Source organism: Enhydra lutris, unplaced genomic scaffold (genome assembly GCF_002288905.1).
Source record: "Enhydra lutris kenyoni isolate GAN:26980312 unplaced genomic scaffold, ASM228890v2 scaffoldscaffold20, whole genome shotgun sequence".
NCBI classification, from domain to species: Eukaryota; Metazoa; Chordata; class Mammalia; order Carnivora; family Mustelidae; genus Enhydra; species Enhydra lutris.
In genome coordinates this window covers 25,115,196-25,133,959 of record NW_019154104.1, presented here as the reverse complement: position 1 = coordinate 25,133,959, position 18,764 = coordinate 25,115,196, and the positions used below count along the sequence as shown (strand labels likewise).

General features: G+C 53.5%; 1 protein-coding gene across 1 annotated transcript in view; it reads left to right on the top strand.

Moving 5' to 3' along the window:
- The window catches only part of LOC111148481 (spectrin repeat containing nuclear envelope family member 3), an 83,792-nt gene that overhangs the window by 49,430 nt on the left and 15,598 nt on the right, over positions 1 to 18,764 (top strand). The window contains exons 5-11 of the mRNA XM_022505053.1: positions 2,108 to 2,269; positions 3,882 to 4,229; positions 7,933 to 8,069; positions 9,199 to 9,373; positions 15,250 to 15,432; positions 15,957 to 16,100; positions 17,305 to 17,439. Of these exons, the coding sequence (XP_022360761.1) occupies positions 2,108 to 2,269; positions 3,882 to 4,229; positions 7,933 to 8,069; positions 9,199 to 9,373; positions 15,250 to 15,432; positions 15,957 to 16,100; positions 17,305 to 17,439 (1,284 nt within the window). The remainder of the gene's footprint in view (positions 1 to 2,107; positions 2,270 to 3,881; positions 4,230 to 7,932; positions 8,070 to 9,198; positions 9,374 to 15,249; positions 15,433 to 15,956; positions 16,101 to 17,304; positions 17,440 to 18,764) is intronic.

Here is an 18,764-nt window from a genome sequence, read left to right as displayed (position 1 = left end):
AGGGCGGGGAAGTTTTTTGAATCCACGGGTCTGTCCACACTTGCCATTTGGGAACTTCTGACTTTGTTTCGGAGAAGGTCAGGGCCCTCCTGGACACTGCGTGCTCCCTGGCCAAGGAGGAGCTGAGGCCAGCAAACGAGGGCCTGTGGGCCCAGTCCGCCCCATCTCCTGATTTTGTACGGCCTGCGAGTTGAAAATGGCTTTTACCCGCTTAAAGGGAGGAAGACAAAAAACAGAATCTTTCAGGACATGTGAAAATAATACAAAATTCATATCCCAGCGTCCACATTTGAGTTTTATTGGAATACAAGCTTGCTGGACGGGTGTGTCTCTGGCGGCTTGTGAGCCATAGCCTGGCGCTTCCATAACTGCCCTACCAGATGCCACGGGGCGGACAGGCCAGAAAACATCCAGCTTCTACTCTGCCCGCCTCCGGATTGCAGCCGGGATTTTGGAGTCAGGCACTGGCCGTTTAAATCTTGTCTAGAAGGCCCTTCTAGAGTTACGTGACCTCCCAGCATCAGCCTGGACGTCTGCAGAATGGGCGGGCTGCGCTCCGTTGGGAAGATAAGATGCCGCGTGTCCCGTTCCAGGAACTTAGCGGGCGCTCATGAGAAGGAAGTCCCCTCTTTGGCTCTTCTTGGCTCTCCTTGAAAACATTCCTCTGCTGGCCATACTCTGTGTTGATTTCTTCCTGCCGTTAGGGAAGTGTTCATTCTCAGAGCCACCCTGCGCCGGGCCTGGAGAGGAAGTCAGCCCGGGGCAGCCTGGTGTGTAAGGAGCCCTTGGCTCGCCGAGAAGGTGACAAGGGTGGACAAGGCCAGGAGGGAAGCACAGGACAGAGGGAAGGCCGCTCATTCAGCTTGGGGGTGGCCGGCCAAGGCAGAGAGGAGGTGGGGCCTGGAGGTCAGCGTATCCAGACGGAGCTGCTCTCTTGCCCACTCCCGCTCCGCTGGGTGTGACAAGAGCACAGGGGACAGCAAGTGACAGGAGTCAAAGGCTCATGGGCATTAGGGGCTGACTAGCCACCCAGTGTGGTTCTGGGGTTCTGTGAGCTCTGACCCATTTAATCCCACTGCACTCCAATGAGGCAGGGACTGTTACTAACCACATGTATAGATAGGGAGACTGAGGCAGGAGGGAAGCCAGGGTTTAGGTCATGGACAGGGGGCTCCTGAGCGCAGGATGTTGACCTCAGAGCTACAGCCACATCGTGGGGTCCTGCCCTTGACCTGTAGGCTATGGCCATGAAATCTGGGCCTATGGGCAATGGGGAGCCATGGAAGGCTTTAGAGAAATGGGGCTGTGATCAGGGGTGTGTTTGAGAAACAGAGTCCCTGGGCCCACAGGTCTTACAGCAGGGACACTGCTATTTCCCAGATGACAGCCGCCCTCAGGACACCATCTTGTCCCCGTGTGGTTAGAACAAGAGTGGGATTGTCTGCAAAGTGAGGTAACCGCAGCCCATGCCATGCCGGCAACATCATTGTACCCGGGAGGAACTGGGGGGAGCCTCTGTTTATTAGCATGCCTGCAGACACTGCTGGCCCCGTCTTGCCTTCTGGGTTTGAACCTTGGTGCTTTCCTACCCAGGTGACCTTGGGCATGCGCTTTCTGAGGCGCCTCTCTGTGCCTCAGTTTCCCCATCTGTCCAACCAAGATAATAATAATAGTGTCAGCTGCTGGGGTGGTCAGGAGAGCTCAAGGAGATGATAATACCCATGAAAGTTCCTCAAGCAGTCCCGGCACCTCAGTGAGTGCTCCCATGATGGTTTTGTGTAGTAAGAGTTGTTACAGCGTGCCTGTCTTGAGGGCCACCCCCAGGACATGGCAAGACAAAAAAGCCAGCTGTAGAGTTGACAGGCCCAGTGAGGACGCGCTTTGACCAAGAGTCTCTTCGTTGCTAATAAGGTAGAGGAGAGCATCTGGGACCTCTTTGCCTTCAGCAGAAGGACAGAAGGTTGGCTGTATCTCACACCCCCTAAACACACACACACACACACACACACACACACACACACACAGAAGCAGGCAGACAGGCCTTGAAGGCCATGGGCAGCCTGCCCAGGGGACCTCTGTAGGGGGTGACTCTCCTCCCCTCCCGCAGGACAGAGTGGATCTGCTGGAGCAGATGACCCGGGAGCATGAGCGTTTCCAGGCAGATGTGGACGAGTTCCAGCTGTGGCTGAAGGCGGTGATGGATAAGGTGAGCAGCTGTGTGGGACGCAGCTGCAAACTGTCCACCCAGCACCGGCTCTCCATGCTGCAGGTAAACTGGGCTGTGTCTCCATCGGAGGGGCCACGGAAGAAATGCTCCAGTACGGGGGTTCTGTCTGGGTTGTCATGTCTTTAATAGGATGCCCTAGGGGCCACAGGAGATACAAAACCCAGGGCATGCAGACCCCCACATGGGGAGGAGCATGGAGGCTAGTGGAATATGTTTGGGGGCTCAGCTGCTTTCTGGAGATCTCTGAGCCAGCAGGGCATTTGGAAACCCGAGGCCAGGGCAGCGTGGTCTCTGGACCAGTGGGTCTCAAATAGGGGACATCCCAGCGATGTCTGGAGATGGTGCTTAGGGCTGGGGGTAGAGATGCTATTGGTCTGGAGGGTGGAGGCCAGAGATGTTGTGATACATCTTGTGATACACACTGCAGCCCCCACAAGGGAGTGACCCCCCGCAGGTGTCAGAATGCCATGGTAAGGAATCCTGGCATAGGCGTCAGACCTGTGGTGGCGAGAGACCTGGTCTGTTCTGGCCTTCCTGAATGGCCGTGACCTTGAATGAGCTTCTGACGTCCTCTGTAAATGGAGTGTTGGATCACCGTCAGAAATTCAAGGATCGCATTATAAGTTTTGCCACAGATATCCAGCACCTATACCATTTATTTCATATTTGTACTTAAGGTGACTCTTAAAAAAAACACACACACACACAATGAAAATGACTCCAAAAAAATGTTACATGACTAGTATGAGAATATTTGCCAGACCTTATTTATAATAGTCCCAAACTGAAAGCAACTCAGATTTTAGTCAGCAGAGTATTAGATGTTGTGGAAGAGGATATATATATATATCACAATTTAAAAAAAGAGGTACTCCTATATACAACATGGAAGAATCTAGAGGGTATTTTACTAAAAGAAGCCAGTTTCCAAAGCTGATATAGTCTGTGACTTCAGATATGTGAAGTTCTAGAAGCTCTGGGGATATTAGAAGTTTTGGGAACAGTGTGGACCACATGGGCATGAGTGTTTCTCAAAACCATCTGAACAGTCCTGCTTAAGATCTGGACACTTGACCCCATGCAATAACACTTCGATAAAAAAAGTAACATATTTGGAAGGCACTGTCAAACAAAAGAGATTGAAAGGTGTTTCTATAAATTTGTTTTTCATTAAAAGTGAATGAACATTGTATTTGAAGGGAAAATGGAGGTCATTGTCGTGAATGGAAGGCCAGCACTCGCTCATAATTAGTAGATAACCACGCAAATGAATATAATGAAATCAAACAGGTCACTAGGCTCTGTTCGCCCTCCTACTTCTGAGGCTTCCTCTGTCCTCGTTAAAAACGACGATCAACAAACACCAGAGAGGGTTAAAGACAAACACCCAACAGAGATTTTCTCCTGGACTTAATCAAATGGGTATAAAAGGCAAGGGAAGGGAACCCTATCGTCGCATTGCGAGTCAACCCCATTAAGGCAGACAGCGCACTCCTTGGAAAGGCGCCCTGGACCCTAACCTGGGAGTTAACCTAACCAGGGATGGGCGTTTAACGTGACATTCCCAGGGGCTCTGGGAAATGTGGCAGATTCTCTCTTTCCCCGCTCACGTGTTTCTCCGCCCGACCCTGCCCCCTCCCGCCCCCCCCTGTAGGACATCGCTGATGAGTTTCCGAGGGCTGAGACGTCCTTGAGGCAGCTGGAGGAGCAGGCTGCGGGTGTCATCCAGAACACGTCCCCTCTGGGTGCAGACAGGATCGCCGAGGAGCTGGAGGACATGCGCAGGGTTCTGGAGAAGCTGCGAGTCCTCTGTGGGGAGGAGGAGGGCCGGCTGCAAGGCCTGCTCAGGTCCATGGGAGCCTGTGAGCAGCAGCGGCAGCAGCTGGAGGCCGAGCTGGGAGAGTTCCGGAAGGACCTCCAGAGGCTGGCCGAGGAGGGCCTGGAGCCCACCACAAAGGCAGGAACCGAGGACGACCTGGTGGCCCGCTGGAGACGCTACTCGGTAAGCAGAATTTGGCGAAGATACAGACCATCCAGGGGCTGTGTGTGCCTCGGGGCATCACCTTGGGGCATCACCACGTGGAGCTCCCTTGCCTGGTGGGGAGAATCAAGCTAAGCCTTAAGCACACTGACTCTGATTTCCCTGGGTCTTCGGGAACCTGGATTCCCTGGGTGTTAATACACAAGTTGGGTGTTCGTACCCATTTTCCAGATGAGGAAACTGAGGCCCAGAGAGATTTCACCTCTCCAGCCCCGACCTCCCCAGGATCACACGATGACCCAGAGGTGGATTGGCTTTGAGTTTGCCATTCCTTTGCCCAGTGGTGGGATGTGGGATGGACTTCCTGAGCCCAGAGCAGGGAGAGTTAGTTCAGAGGGAGCGTGCTTCAGTGTAGAGATGCTAGGGTTCTGGGGAGACCCCGCAGACAGTGCCCATCCCGGGAGGGTGGGCTGGCTTCCCACCCAGACAAGAGTATGCAGTCAGAGTGCATCCGCCTTCCTCCTACCCGTGTGCGCACTCAGCGGGTCTGACTTCCGCCCAGAGAGATTTTTAAAGGATTCCCACCTCCCCCACTCCTGTCTTCACTTACTCACTCACCGGGTCAGCTCCGCGCTAGTGCCATGACAGGAAACATCTAACAGAAAAGCTGCCCACATCCCACCTCCAGTCACTTGGTTTCTTTCTCTTCCTCTCGCCCATATTCAGACACATTTTTGTGTGGGTAGAAACAAGGCACATAGGCCTTAAGGCTCGCCGAGCCTCACAGCAGACCAGCTTCCACTGCGGCGACCAGCTCTGTCTGGAGGGAACGGCTTCCTCTTTAGGACCGTCTGCCTGGCACAGGCGGAGGTGGCGGGTACAGGGGTCAAGGGCGTGGGCTTTCGGGTCAGACTGCTAGGGCACAGGTCCTGCCTTCTCTCCTTGCTAACCTCGTGGTCTTGGGAGAAGTGCTTTAACCTCAGTTGTATGCAGAACAGAAATGACCAGATGAAAACTTAAAAAGTGCTTAGCATTAACATGCCAAAGCCGGTGCTCAAGGAGGACCAGCTCGGGAGGAAAGCCCTAGAAAGCCCTGCCACTATCCCATCATGACAGCTCCTTGCCTGCACCCGGCTGTGTGTCCAGAAGCCTGTCCCGAGGCAGGAGCCTGACCACCTCCCTACAAACTCTCTGCGCCACCTGGTTCCAATGTCTTCTCAATTACAATCAAGTTGTCAAGTTGTGATTCACCGGAATCAATGAAAAAAGGAAGTTTGGAATTTATGACTCAAGACTTCTGCTCTTGAGTGAGCACTCACACAGATATTGTTTGCACTTATCTGTGTTCTGTAGGAAGGAGCAGGCACACACACCTGACCTGCTCCAAGCCAGCCATCGGAGTCGGGGGGCGGGGGGGGGGGGGGGGCCACGGAACCCACCAGGTTTGGCCGGGAGCCGGCTTGGCCCCGCAGAGAACGTGAAAGGTAGAGGACGCTCGCCGCACCTTGCACCAAGAAGGAAATGAGAAACAGGCAAACTTCAGAGAAGCAGGTGGTGTCAGGCCCCAGGTGAAAGGGCGATGTGCTCATCTTCAAACCGACGCGGTATAGTCATTGCTTACCCGGCATGCTGAGTACTGGACAGACCTCTTCAGGGGGCACTGCCGTGATCCCCTTTTATAGATGGGGAAACTGAGGCATAAAGGAGTTGAAGTCTGGCCTGTGGTTATGCACTCTACAGGTGGAGGCAGGGATTTGAACTTGAACCTAGACAGTCGGAATCCAGAGCACATGCTTTTAACCCTCAACTCCCAGTTTTAGGAAATTAGCATAGTGAGAGACAAGGACCAGGAACGAGGACACTGGAGCTCAGACAGGCTGAGACCTCCTGGTCTCTCTGCTGGCAGTCCCAAGACCCGTCCCCACGGAGAACAGGGGCCGGGAGTGGTCTGTGGCATCCCCAGGAGGACCGGGCGGGACCATTCATCCACTTCAGGGAGACTTTTAGCGGCTGAGGTTGAAGTCAGAGCGGGTTTTGTGTCTAACCCAGCCTTGACCACAGCTGCTTCACACGGCCCCCCTCGTGGGCATCCCAACAATCCAGCCACTAAAGATGCCCACCTCATGGGTGCAGAAAGGGCATGGCAGGGCTGGAAGAGCCCCCCCGCCCCCTTATTTCACAAGGAGGGCAGCTCTGTCTAATGAGGAACGTGGCTGAGCCAGACCAGCGTGTGGGCCGGCAGCCTTGCACCGTGGGTCCTTGCTGGCCTGTCCCTGGCCACTTGACGTTTCTGTGACCTGCTCGGCCCCACATTGACTCTTGACCGTCGTGGGGTCTGGATGGGCCTTTCTCCCAAGGCGCCCACAGTTTTGTTTTGTTTTTTTAAGATTTTATTTATTTATTTGACAGAGATCATGAGTAGGCAGAGAGGCAGGCAGAGAGAGAGATGGGGAAGCAGGCTTGCTGCAGGGAGCCTGATGCGGGGCTCGATTCCAGGACCCTAGGATCATGACCTGAGCCGAAGGCAGAGGCTTTAACCCACTGAGCCACCGAGGCGCCCCCTGCCCACAGTTCTGCTCCTCACCGCAGACCCCCGCCCGGTGTCGGCCAAGGCCCTCTTGTCCGCAGGCTGGCCAGCCTTCCAGGGAGCTGATGTGCAGGGCTTCCTCGTGACTGGCTTGGAAACTGCGAGTTCACACATACCAGTTGTGTCTTCCTCTTCTATGAAAACACGCACAGATTTCATTACATTTGCTTCATAACTGAATACAGACAAGAATAATTTGGAGCATGAGTAAGTCTGCGCAGGCGGATTCCATAGCCCACTGCCTGCACGGCGCTCCCTCCTGCCCCCGGCTGCCGCCTCCCATCGCTCCAGCTGACCTTGCTCCCTTGAGCTCCCCGCAGGTCCCAGTTCACTTGTGGTTCACCCAAGACTGAGGCTGCCTAGAGCTGCTGTGGTCCCTGTGAGTGAACAATCTGGACCAAGGCTCAGGCTTGCATGTGGGGCAGCTGGAGAGTGGCACGGCTAGGCTCCTGCCCTGTACCCAGTGCCTGGTCAAGGGGGTGGCCCCATTTTAGCAGTGAGGGAACAGCCCGAGGTTGCCCAGCAGGAAGGGGCCGAGGGGGTTTCCCAGACAGCCTGTACCATGCCAAAGCCCAGCACTTTCCACTACCCCATCTCTCCTCCTACTGAGCACGGGCCCAGCAAGCATCAAGGTCAAGGTCAGTCTGCCAGTAATGAACCAGATCCACAAAGCACCTCACACTGTTGTTTTCCTCTAATGCTGCAGAGTCTCAGAGCCGGAGGGGCCCAGCTCCCACGTCAGGTCCACGGCTTACTGGCCCCACGACCAGCAGAAAACTCTTAGCCAGAGCTTCCCTTGGCTGTTCAGTGGGGATCCAGAGAATTACTTCCCAGGGCCTTTGCCCAGCTTCAGTGAATGGGGCACCCAGAGCACTCGGCGGGTGCAGCGTTCCCAAGATATTCGTTATTGGTGTTATTAGGTGTGGGTCCTCACGACACTACTGAGGTCTGGGATGATAGAGACAAAAACCAGCTTGGTGAGAGCAAATGCCAAAATCAGGGCCCAGAGCCGAGAGCAAAGGCTGAGCTTCTGGAGACCCCAGTCCTTACCCTGGGTGACGGGCTTCTCCCACCCGCCGCACTCTTCCCCCATCGCTGACTCTCCCGCGTCCCTCTGGTTTGGTCTGTGTGCCGCAGGCGACACGGATGGCCCTCGCGGCCGAAGAGCCCCGGGTGGCCCGGCTGCAGGCCCAGCTGAAGGAGCTCATCGCCCTCTCCTGTGAGTCGCAGCCGCTTTCCGACAGCGTGGTCGCTGCCCTCCAGGAGTTCCAGAGGTATCCGCACCGAGGGAGGCGGGACTCAGGGTGTGCCTTGAACCCCACGTGCAAGGGGGGCTTCTGACTGCCTCAAAGGCCATCGCCGGGAAACGTGTTTGCTTTCTCTTACAATCTGGGAACTCTAACATAATTCTGGTGCCCCTCAATCCCTGGGATTTTGCTCCCAGAAGGACTGGACTTGGCTTTGTTCCAGGAGGCATGGCTCATTCACCGATTTCCATCCGGTCTCCGTGTAGCTTCGCCCTGGGGAGGCGTCCCCCAAGTCATGGCCTAAAGGGAGGGCTTTTGGGTAGACAAGCACCATCCCCCTGCCTGCAGACGGTGCTGACTCAGCATCTGAGCCTGTCTTCAGACCAGCCTCTACCTCCCCCTCGGTCCATGGGCTCAGGCCGAGCTGGGGCTCCAGGGTCCTGGCTCAGCAAAGACCAGCAGATCAGAGCACGCCCCACGCTGGAGCCGAGCACAGTGCCAGTTTGCAGCCTGTAGCTCTTTTCGCTCCAGGAGCCTCAGAGCAGTTGTAAACACAGCACGCTGTCCACGTATCCACAGCACCTCTCCTCCCTCCACCTGACACACAGGTTCCTTCTGAATGAACTCGGGGGCTCCCCACTTGCTGTGCATCTGTACCTCGGAGCAGGGGCCCGGATCCCCTGCGGGAAGCTAAGGCCGTGGCAGGGCCGTGAACTTCCTTTGCACAGCTAGCCGAGGGACTCCCCTCCAGCTTCTCCTGCTGAGGCTTTATGTGCTGGCTCTCTGTGATTGGATGTCGTAGTTGAGAGATTATTTCTAGAAATTATTAGGGCCCAGGATGATGGTCTCTCAGGAAAGGATTTTGCTTTAGTTTCCTCAAGGTGCCTGGGGGTAGGCTGGACCAGGCCAGGGGCTCCATGGTTCCTCTTCAAGGCTTGAGGTTCTCGGGTCGTGAGGCTGGGCTGCAGGTCTGAGAACTGGCTTCCTTCCAGCGCACGTTAATCCAGCCGGTTAGACCCCCGAGTTCCCATAGCCACGCCCAGAAGGCTGCGGGAACAGCGTGCGCTGGGCTCCGCAGGAGTCCCGGTAGAGGCCTCAGTTCTGGACTGACCCCACTCTCTCCTCTTTCCGTGTCTCCCCTCTGTGGCCCTTGCAGCCTGAAGGGGCAGAGCGCCAAACTTCACAATGCCACGGGGCTGGAGCTGTGGCAGCGTTTCCAGCGGCCCCTACAGGATCTGCAGCTGTGGAGGGCCCTGGCGCAGAGGCTCCTGGACATCACTGCCAGCCTGCCAGACCTGCCCTCCATTCACACCTTCCTGCCCCAGATCGAGGTAAGCAGGTCCTGCCAGGAGGGCTGACCAGTGCAGGGGGGAGGAGGGAGGCCACACCCGCTAGGCACGACACCACAGCCCTACTTCCAGTGAAAGGCGTGATCCTGGGTGCTCCAGGAATCTGGGCAAAGTTCATCATACCCCTGCCTGGCAAGTTCTAAGTAGACACAGGAAATGTCATCAGCGACCAAGGTCATCCTCAGTTCTTGGGTAGAAGGCAAAGTCTGGTAGCTAGTGTGACCATAGGACTTTGCCTACCCTCCCACACCCCTTCCGTCCAGGATCCTCCTGCAGACAGTCCTCTGGGGGAAGCATGAGCAATTTTGAGGGAGGGCATGTGAGGCCATTACCTTTACTGCGTGGGTATCAGTTAGGAGGCATGTGACAAGTGACAGAAATTCTGACCAACGGTAGCTTAAAACCCAGAGACTTTCAGGTGGTTCAGGACTGGTTTGACAGATCAACAGTATCTTCTGGAACCCAGGCTCTTTCTAGCTCGAAGCCGCATCTCCCTTCATGGCCCCAAGATGGCTGCCACCACAGCAAGCTTGCATCTTCCCATGAACAACATCTTGTTCGGGAAGGAACAGTATGGGGGCAAAAAGGATTTCTCTATTCACCATTTTGAACAGGGAGGCAAACCCTCCTTCCAGAAGCCCCAGGGGATTCCTTACAGCTCAGTTGCCAGGTCACATGACTTTCCCTCGGCCAATCACTGGTTGAGAATGATGGGTTTGCCGGGACTGGTTTATACCAAGCAGACGGTTTGGTGTCAAACATGATTAAAGAAGACAATTGAGAGGAGACAAACCAACTTTGTTTAACACTTCATGAAGCGGACAGCCTCCTTTTGGAGAACTGCAAAATGGGGCAGACAGCAGGAAGGTTTAATAGGATAAAGAATGAAGGACAAGGAAAAGTCAGATAGAAAACCTCTGACTGGCTGACGGTGAGCCTTATTTGTGTTGAGAAAGCCGAGAGTTGGCTTGACATTTGGGGATTGCAGGCTAGATACACTGTGTTTCTGGTCAAGCTGAGCGTTTACGGGGAATCAGAACTTATCTGGAAGTTTCATTTTGTTGCCGTGGCATCCAGGGTAGAGGCAGACCCATCCTGACCCTAGAAACTCATTTCAGCACCCGTAACCGGGCACTTTGCCATCCGACACAGTGCTGGTTGTTGGGTGAGCAAGAAGGAGGGATGAGTGTTGGGCAAGCGGACCTGAGCATCTCCCACAAACGCCCATCAACATGGCAGCTCTGATTAGCCCATCAATGCTGCCCGATGGTACCCAGTGGAGGTCTGAAGTCCATGAAATACTTTCAACCATTTTAGTCTATAAAATACTAGGTCCAGGGATTCTAAGACACACTGCGTGGGAGGACACGCAAAAGAATGTCAGATATAAGCCTTGCTTTATATTCATTTTCATTCTGGTTATGAAAGTCATGCCTGCTTGGAGATGTGAAGATTTGTGAAGAAGGAAGCAGAAAGCGTCCACAATCCCATGCACCCTAGGACCACTCTTAACATGTGGAGGGACACAACATCACATTTTCTATCCAACCTGGTATTTCTAGGGGCCCTTCAACACACATAAAATTCACTTAGGGGAGGCCTGAGGATCTTACATGTGTTGGAAAAATCAATTTTAGGTCAGACAATCCCAAATAATACACTTTATATCTGTTGAAAATCCATCTAGTCATTTCTGTGCAATATGGTCGCCATTAGACAGAAGCCTTAAATAATTCATGACAATTTTTGTGTATTTGGGATCATGTTATATATTTGTGTATTCTGATATTTGTAGTTGGCCCATCTGAGCTTTTTTTGGGCATCATTTAAAATGGTTCGGGGAGACCCATGATAATTAGAGTGTCAAAACTTTAAAGAAAGAATCTTAAAAGCAGCAAGAGAAAAATAATGTGTTACGGATAAGGGAAACTTCATGAACTATAGGCAAATTTTTCAGCAGAAACTGGGCAGAGGGTCTGAATGGCATTTTTCCAAAGAAAACAACCAGATGGCCAACAGGCATATGAAAAGGTACTCAACATCACTCATCATCTGGGCAATGCATTTCACAACCACAGTGAGATAGCACCTGTCAGAATGGCGAGCATCAGATGACAAGGGATAACAAGCATCAATGAGGATGTCGAGGAAAGGGAACCCTCGAGCACTGTCAGTGGGAGTGCAAATTGGTGAAGCCATGGTGGAAAACAATATGAAAGTTCCTCAAAAAATTAAAAATAGAACTACCCTATGATTCAGCAATACCCACTTCTGGGTACTTATCTAAAGAAAACAAAAATACTACTTTGAAAAGATATCTGCATCTCCCTGTTCATGACATCATTATTTACAATAGCCAAGGCCTGAAAACAACTGAAGGGTCCCCTGATGGGCTAATGGATGAAAGCAGATGTGATAGATAGGTCCGAGCATACATAATGGAATGCTACTCAGCCATAAAAAAGAATGAAATCTTGCCACTGAAAGTAACATGGATGGATCTTGGGACATTACATTAAATGAAACAAGTCAAGCCAAGAGAGACAAATACCACACGATCCCATCTCTATGTGGAATCTCAAAAAAAAACAAAACAAAACTTGTAGATATAGAGACCAGAATGGTGGTGGCCAATGGGGCGGGGTGTTGGGAGTAGGCAAAATGGGTGAAGGGAGTTGAGGGGTACAAACTTGCAGTTACGGAATAAATAAGTCATGGGCTGTTAGGTCCAGCATGGTGACTATAGTCATTATTGTAGTGCATAGTGAAAGTTGCCAAAAGAGTAAATCTTAAAAGCTCTCATTGTCGGGGCGCCTGGGTGGCTCAGTGGGTTAAAGCCTCTGCCTTCTGCTCAGGTCATGATCCCAGAGTCCTGGGATCGAGTCCCCGCTTCAGGCTCTCTGCTCAGTAGGGAACCTGCTCCTCTTCCTCTCTCTGCCTGACTCTCTGCCTACTGTGATCTCTGTCTGCCAAATAAATAAATAAGTAAATAAAATCTTTAAAAAAAAAAAAAGCTCTCATTGTCGTAAGGAAAAAATAATCCTAACTTTCTATGGTGATGGATGGTGCTAGATTTCGTGTGGTGATCATTTTCACAGTGTACACAAATACCGAATCCCTATATTGTGCATCTGAAATATGTTATAGGTCTATTATACTTCAACTGAACAAATTTTAAGGAAAAAAGATAAAACGTTTCCAAAAAGTCATCACTTTAAATGGCTGCATGATATGCTTTTCCTTTCTTACAATATTTAGGTTGCTTCCAGTTTTCCTTCTCATCATTTGTATACGTTGAATATCCATGTACAGATTTTGGTCTCCATTTCCATCATTTTCCTCCTCATGTTGCTGTTGAGGGACCAGAACCAGAGAGAAGTTAGGGTGTTTGTTCAAGATCAGGCAGAGACACTCAATTTCAAGGTCACTCGAGAGGCAGAGCTGAGGCTAGAATGGTGGATTCTAGCCTCTTCTGTTCTTACTCCTGCCGTTACATTGGGTCCTGGGAAGATGTTTGCGAAGCAAGCAGGACAATTAAATCATTATCCTTTGACTGTTAAGGAAACTGTGTCCCAGAGAGGGGAAGGCTCTTACTCAAGGTCACACAGCAACAGTGTCAGGGCTGGCTTTGATTCAGCGACAGGTGCTTTTCCCACTGGATCCCGGTTGTGTTTCCATCCTGTCCATCTCACTGGGGCAGAAAGCTAACCAGGACCTATGCCAGGCTGGAGGGGGAGGTACTGTCTTTCTAGAATGTGACTCAGGACCGCCAGGCCAGGAGTTTCATAGAGCAGTATATTGGAAAATCGGGCGGGACTGTGGTTTGTCCGTGTTTAAATGCTGTTTGCTGGATGCGATCATGTCTTGGATTACGCTCACCAGCCTTTCCCAGGAAGCATGGGTTTCACGGGCCAGGTTCAGGCTGCCAGCCCTATATTTCTTGGCTCAGCTCCTACACTGAGCCTGAGTAGTCTATGGACCCACAAAGTTCTTCTGGAACCAAGACACCAGGCCCCAACATTGGACATGGCTGAAATACTTGTTTCCGGGGGTAACTGTAACAAGTCCCCAAACTTGGTGTATTAGAGCAGCAGAACCTCATTTTCTCATGGTTCTGGAGATAGCAAGGCCACGATCAGGCTGTCCAGGGGGTCATGCTGTCTCTGAAGCCTCTAGGGGAGAAGCCTTCCCTGATTCTTCTAGCACCTGGTGTTTGCTGGCGGTTGTTGGTGTCTGCTGGCTTGTAGACCCATTCTTCCAATCTTGGCCTCTGGGGTCATGTGGACAGCTTCTCCCCTTCTCTTCCATCTGCACATGTGTATCTGGGTCCAGATTTCCCCTTTTAGTAATGCACAGGTCACCCTGAATGAGGGTCCCCCTAATGACCTCATTTCAACTTGGTTACCTCAGTAAAGACCCTATCTCCAAATAAAGCAACATTCGGAGGTAGTTGGGGATGGTGGCTTCCATGACTTCTATCTTTCGGCGGGGGACGCAGCTCATCCCGGAAGAGCTGGTGTACTGACCCCAGCTGAGAAGGGCCGTGTGCTAGTGTGTGCCCGCTGTGGGCTGTGCACCGTGTTAAATGCTGGCTGGGTCTCCCCTCATGTCAGCCTCATCCAGCCCTGTGAGTTGGGTGTGACTACGCCTATTTTACAGATGAGGAAGCTGAGTCTCGGAGCTACCCAAGGCCTCCCAGTTAGTACAGAATTCACACTCACAATGGCGACTCCTCAGCTTGAATTTGTGACCCCTGTGGTATGGTGTCCAGGTTTGCCGAAAAGGGAGTGCAGGTCACCCCCTCCCTAAAGAGGCTTGTCCTCTCTGTGGCCAATCACCAACCACAGGCCCTCATAGGAAGGTTACACCAGTTCAGCTGTGTCGGCCGTGTTTATGCTGCCCTTCCTCCAGGGACCCTCTCTGCCCTCCCAGGGCTGTTGGAAAAACTGCCTCCTCTGGGAGCCTTCTTGGATTTCCCCAACTAGGAGTGTTCAGCTCTGCCTTGAACACCCAGAGGGCTCTGCTGAAACTTTGAGGGAAGTGATCACTTTCTGCCTTGGATTAGAGTTACCTACCTGGCTGGGCCGATCTTTGTTCTTCCTTCCCAGCTCCGTGACTAGCTCAGTTTCTCAGTACTATCACAGGAATAGAATGGAAGGACTCTGCCAGCTAATGACAAGACCCCTGGGGGCCCTCTGAGTCCCAAGAGGTGCTTACCCCAAATGGCAAATTAATCAGCAGGAACCTGAGGCTTGGCCCAGGGCTTTGGGTCAGGAGGAGGGAGCATAGGCTGGGGGGGATGTGGTCAGGGCAGGCTTCCTGGAGGAGGTGGGGCCTGGGCTGTGCCGCGTCCGACTGCGGCTGCACGGGAGCCAGCTTCTCATCACATGAGTCTCCTTTAGGCCCTCCCTCACCTGGCGAGCTCCCACACAGCGGAATTCCACACAGCGGTCACCTCTTCCGGGGGGCCTTCCTGAATTCCCACTGACCGCTCTCCCCGAGGCCCCTAGACCTTCAGAATGTCCTAAACAGCGCCCAGGGGGTAGGCCCATTGCTGTCAGTGATGGTGGGGTGGGGGACGGTCATTGAGGAAAGGATCACTGGACCCTGGCGGGGGGGATGGCTGGAGAGGAGGTAGACTTCTTGTCCAGGTTTTGGTGATTAGATGGAAATGGGGGGGTGAGAGCAGATTGCGGTGACCCTGAAATGCAGGGCCTCCCCAACATGTTCTGCCGTCCCCTCTGCTCCAGGCATGAAAGGCGCATGTCCTGTGGGGGGGGGCGGGGCAGCAGGACAGCCTCCCAGTGCGGACCTGCCCTGCCGGCCCCTGGGGTTACCAGACGCCTTGTCTGCCGCAGGCGGCGCTGGCCGAGAGCTCCCGCTTGAAGGAGCAGCTGACGGGGCTGCAGCTGAAGAAGGACTTGCTGAGGAGTATCTTCGGCCCGGACAGAGCCGCAGCCCTCCTGGAGCAGGTGGCGAGCTCTGTGCGGGACAGGGACCTGGTGCACAACAGCCTTCTGCAGAGGAAAAGCAAGCTGCAGGTGGGTGTCCCGGGCCACCCACTGGGCACCAGCCCATCTGGGGAGGGAGGGGGGCGGCCTGCCTTCCTGCCTCAGCGGCACAACTGGCTGCCAGTGGCCTGCCCTCTCCCTTTGTCCCCATGGCCTCAGCTCCTCATCTGTACACCGGGTGTGATGAACGAGCGAGCCTTCTAACGGGTGTCCTGGGCACCTGCCATCCCCTCCTCTGCCCCCCAAACCCCTGTCTACACTGCTGTCACACACAGTCGGCTTCCCCGGGGTTGGGGGGCAGGAGTGTCAAAGGAGATTTCTGTACTAGAGAGAGCGGAACAGCCGTCATGTGAGGACCCCCACGGTGATTCCAGGGAGGGTGTCCAACCCCCGCAAGGGCTCCAGGAAGCCTTCTTGGAGGGGGTGATGCCTGAGTGGGTGTGAGGCGGCCAGGAGAAGGCTGGAGAAAGAGCCGTGGGGGTGTGAGGGGCAGGTTGTGCAAGGTGCGTGTGAGGAAATTTAATTTCTGTGCTGCCCATTATGTGTCTCTGCAGAGCTTGCTGGCCCAGCACAAAGATTTTGGGGCTGCTTTTAAGCCCCTCCAGAAGAAGCTCTCAGACCTCCAAGACAGGGTCCAAACCGAGAATGGGCTTCAGCAGGACCTTCCTCGGAAACAGGCCCAGCTCTCGAGGTTGCAGGTAAGGGCTCAGTGGGGCCTGAGTGGCTCTGCGCATGGGCTCTGCTGCGCCCAGAAGCAGGTCCCCTCCAGCCGCCATGGAGCCACTCACCTGAGCTCGGACCTTTCCTCTGAATTTCTGCTGATTTATCTGGTGGCTTCCTGCCTCTGAGAGACCTTTAGTACCTGCAGACAGCTGATTCCCGAGCCCAGCAAAGTGGTGTTTACTCTGTGATTCCAAAGTCTACTGTGGGTATTGTTTTCCTTAAATTGCTTTGCTAAGGGTTCCTAATGAGTTCAGCGGCCTTCAGTTAAATAATTGGATTTTTCAAAGTGAAAAAAATGCTTTAAAACACCTGCAGGCTGCACACAGGCTGCCCGTCGATAATTATCGGCTTGATAAGGAGCTGATAAGATTTTAAATGCACGTGATACAAGGATCCTTTTAAAACTCCGGCAGAGCTCATCCTTCTGTTGAGAGGGTTCTTAGGAAGACATTAAAAATGGTGCATTTGGGGACGCCTGGGTGGCTCAGTTGGTTGGACGACTGCCTTTGGCTCAGGTCATGATCCTGGGAGTCCTGGGATCGAGTCCCGCATCGGGCTCCCAGCTCCATGGGGAGTCTGCTTCTCTCTCTGACCTTCTCCTCGCTCATGCTCTCTCTGTCTCTCTCTCTCAAATAAATAAATAAAATCTTAAAAAAAAAAATGGTGCATTTGGGGGCTTTGAAACTCAGGTTGGGCTGTGATTCTTCTCCAGGAGAAGTGGTCGTCAAGTAAGAATTCACATGGGAGTTTGCTCCCCAGAGAAGCCTTCCAGGCTGGTGTCCCAGAATTTTTTTTTAAGATTTTATTTGACAGAAAGAGCACAAAAAGGGGGAGTGGCAGGCAGAGGGAGAGGGAGCAGCAGACTCTGTGCTGAGCAGAGATCACAACGCGGGGCTCGATCTCAGGACCCTGGGATCTTGACTGAGCTGAAGGCAGATGCTTAACAGACTGAGCCACCCAGGCGCCCTGTCCCAGAATATTTTTGTCTCCTTTTAAAGATCTTACCAGCTCTGAGGGGGGGACCTGTCAGATGGCCATATGGTGCAGCCTCAGGGGTGGGGAGCCCCATCATGCCGGGACCCTCCCGAGCTCCTCCACTCAGAATCTCTCCCCCCAACCCTGATCGGCTCCCATGACAAGAGGCAAACAGGACAGCCACACTTGCTGCTTTTCCTGCAGGGGCTTCAGGAAGAAGGGCTGGACCTGAGGGCACAGATGGAGGCCCTGAGGCCTCTCATCCAGGGGAACCCCAGCCACCAGCACAAAATGGACCAGCTTTCCACCAACTACCAGGCCCTGCAAAGATCTCTGGAGGTAAACCAGGCTCCCAGGATCCTACACTCTGGGGGTCTTCCTCTGTCTTTTCTTCCTTTATTCCTTCCAACCTTTATTTCTTTTTCCGTTCCTATCTTCTCTTCCTCATTCACCCAGCAGATGGTTATTGAGCACCTCCTGTAGGCCAGGCAGTGTTCTGGGCCCCAAGGCGGAAGGCCGCACCAGCCAGCCAGCCAAAGCCCCTGCTCCCCGGGGGATTGTATTCTAGTGGGTGGATGGACCATGAGTCAGCAAAATAGCAAGTTCAGATATAATTCCAGGTGTGCCAGGAGGTGGAGGAACAGAACGGGCTGCTCTGATCCCCACAGCAGCCCGGGGGGTGCAGTGGGTGTTGGCTGGGTAAAGGGCAAGTTGAAAGTTGCACCGCAGCTGCCCGGGGCTTTCTCTGCAGCGCCCTCTAGCGGCCTCCCTGGGCTCTGTCGGGTCTGCACCCTTCTGCCGGCCCCTTGAGCCCTGGGAATGGGGCAGGGTACAAGCTTCTTCAAAACCGGCCTGAGGACAAGTTTCAGTGACTGATTCAGATAGGGGCCCGGGTCTGCCTTGGTCACCTGTGCCCAGGGGATTGCGGGGCCGGCCCTCAGGCAGCCATTCTTCAAGAAAACAGTCTAAGGCCGGTTCTCCGCGCTACGGGACCCCGCCTATTTTAATATCAAATGTTCCCAACATCCTGTGTCATCCCGAAATTCATAGAGAGTCTAAGTGGCCCACGCAACGTAAGAACGGCATGTAATGCCTTTCCTGTAATACGAAAGAGAAGAGGCAGTAGTTAGAATAAAATGCTTTTGGCATGTAAGTGTGGAAGGTGGTCCCAGGAAGGCGCGCCCCGTGTGGGTGACCGCCCCCAGCGCCTCTACTTATGAGATTCTCCGAAAATGTGAACAACATTTGGTGAAGTTTCAGTCACACCAAAGCACAGTCTTCCATCCATTGACGGAGGAGAGGCATTCCTGGACAAATCAGGCTGTTTATTAGGACCAGAAACCTCTGTGTTTGTCCGTCAGCTGGGGAAAGTGTCCAAGCTGGGGTCATGATCAGCATGTTTCTCCGCACTGCGGGTTCAAGGAGGGCACAAGGAAACTTTGCAGGCCATGGGGCAGCGGGGTGGCCACACCTGTCGCTCTCACTGTTTCTGCAGGTGTCACTCCTGCCCCATCACTGTCACAGCAACCAAGCCCCGCCCCACCCTGCGAGCTTCCAGGAAACACGGACCCACCTGTAGATGCCCACTGATCTGCGTGACTGACTTAACTCCACTTAATAAATTAGCGGCTAGTGGTCTCAAGGTGGAGGCAGGGGGCGTAGAG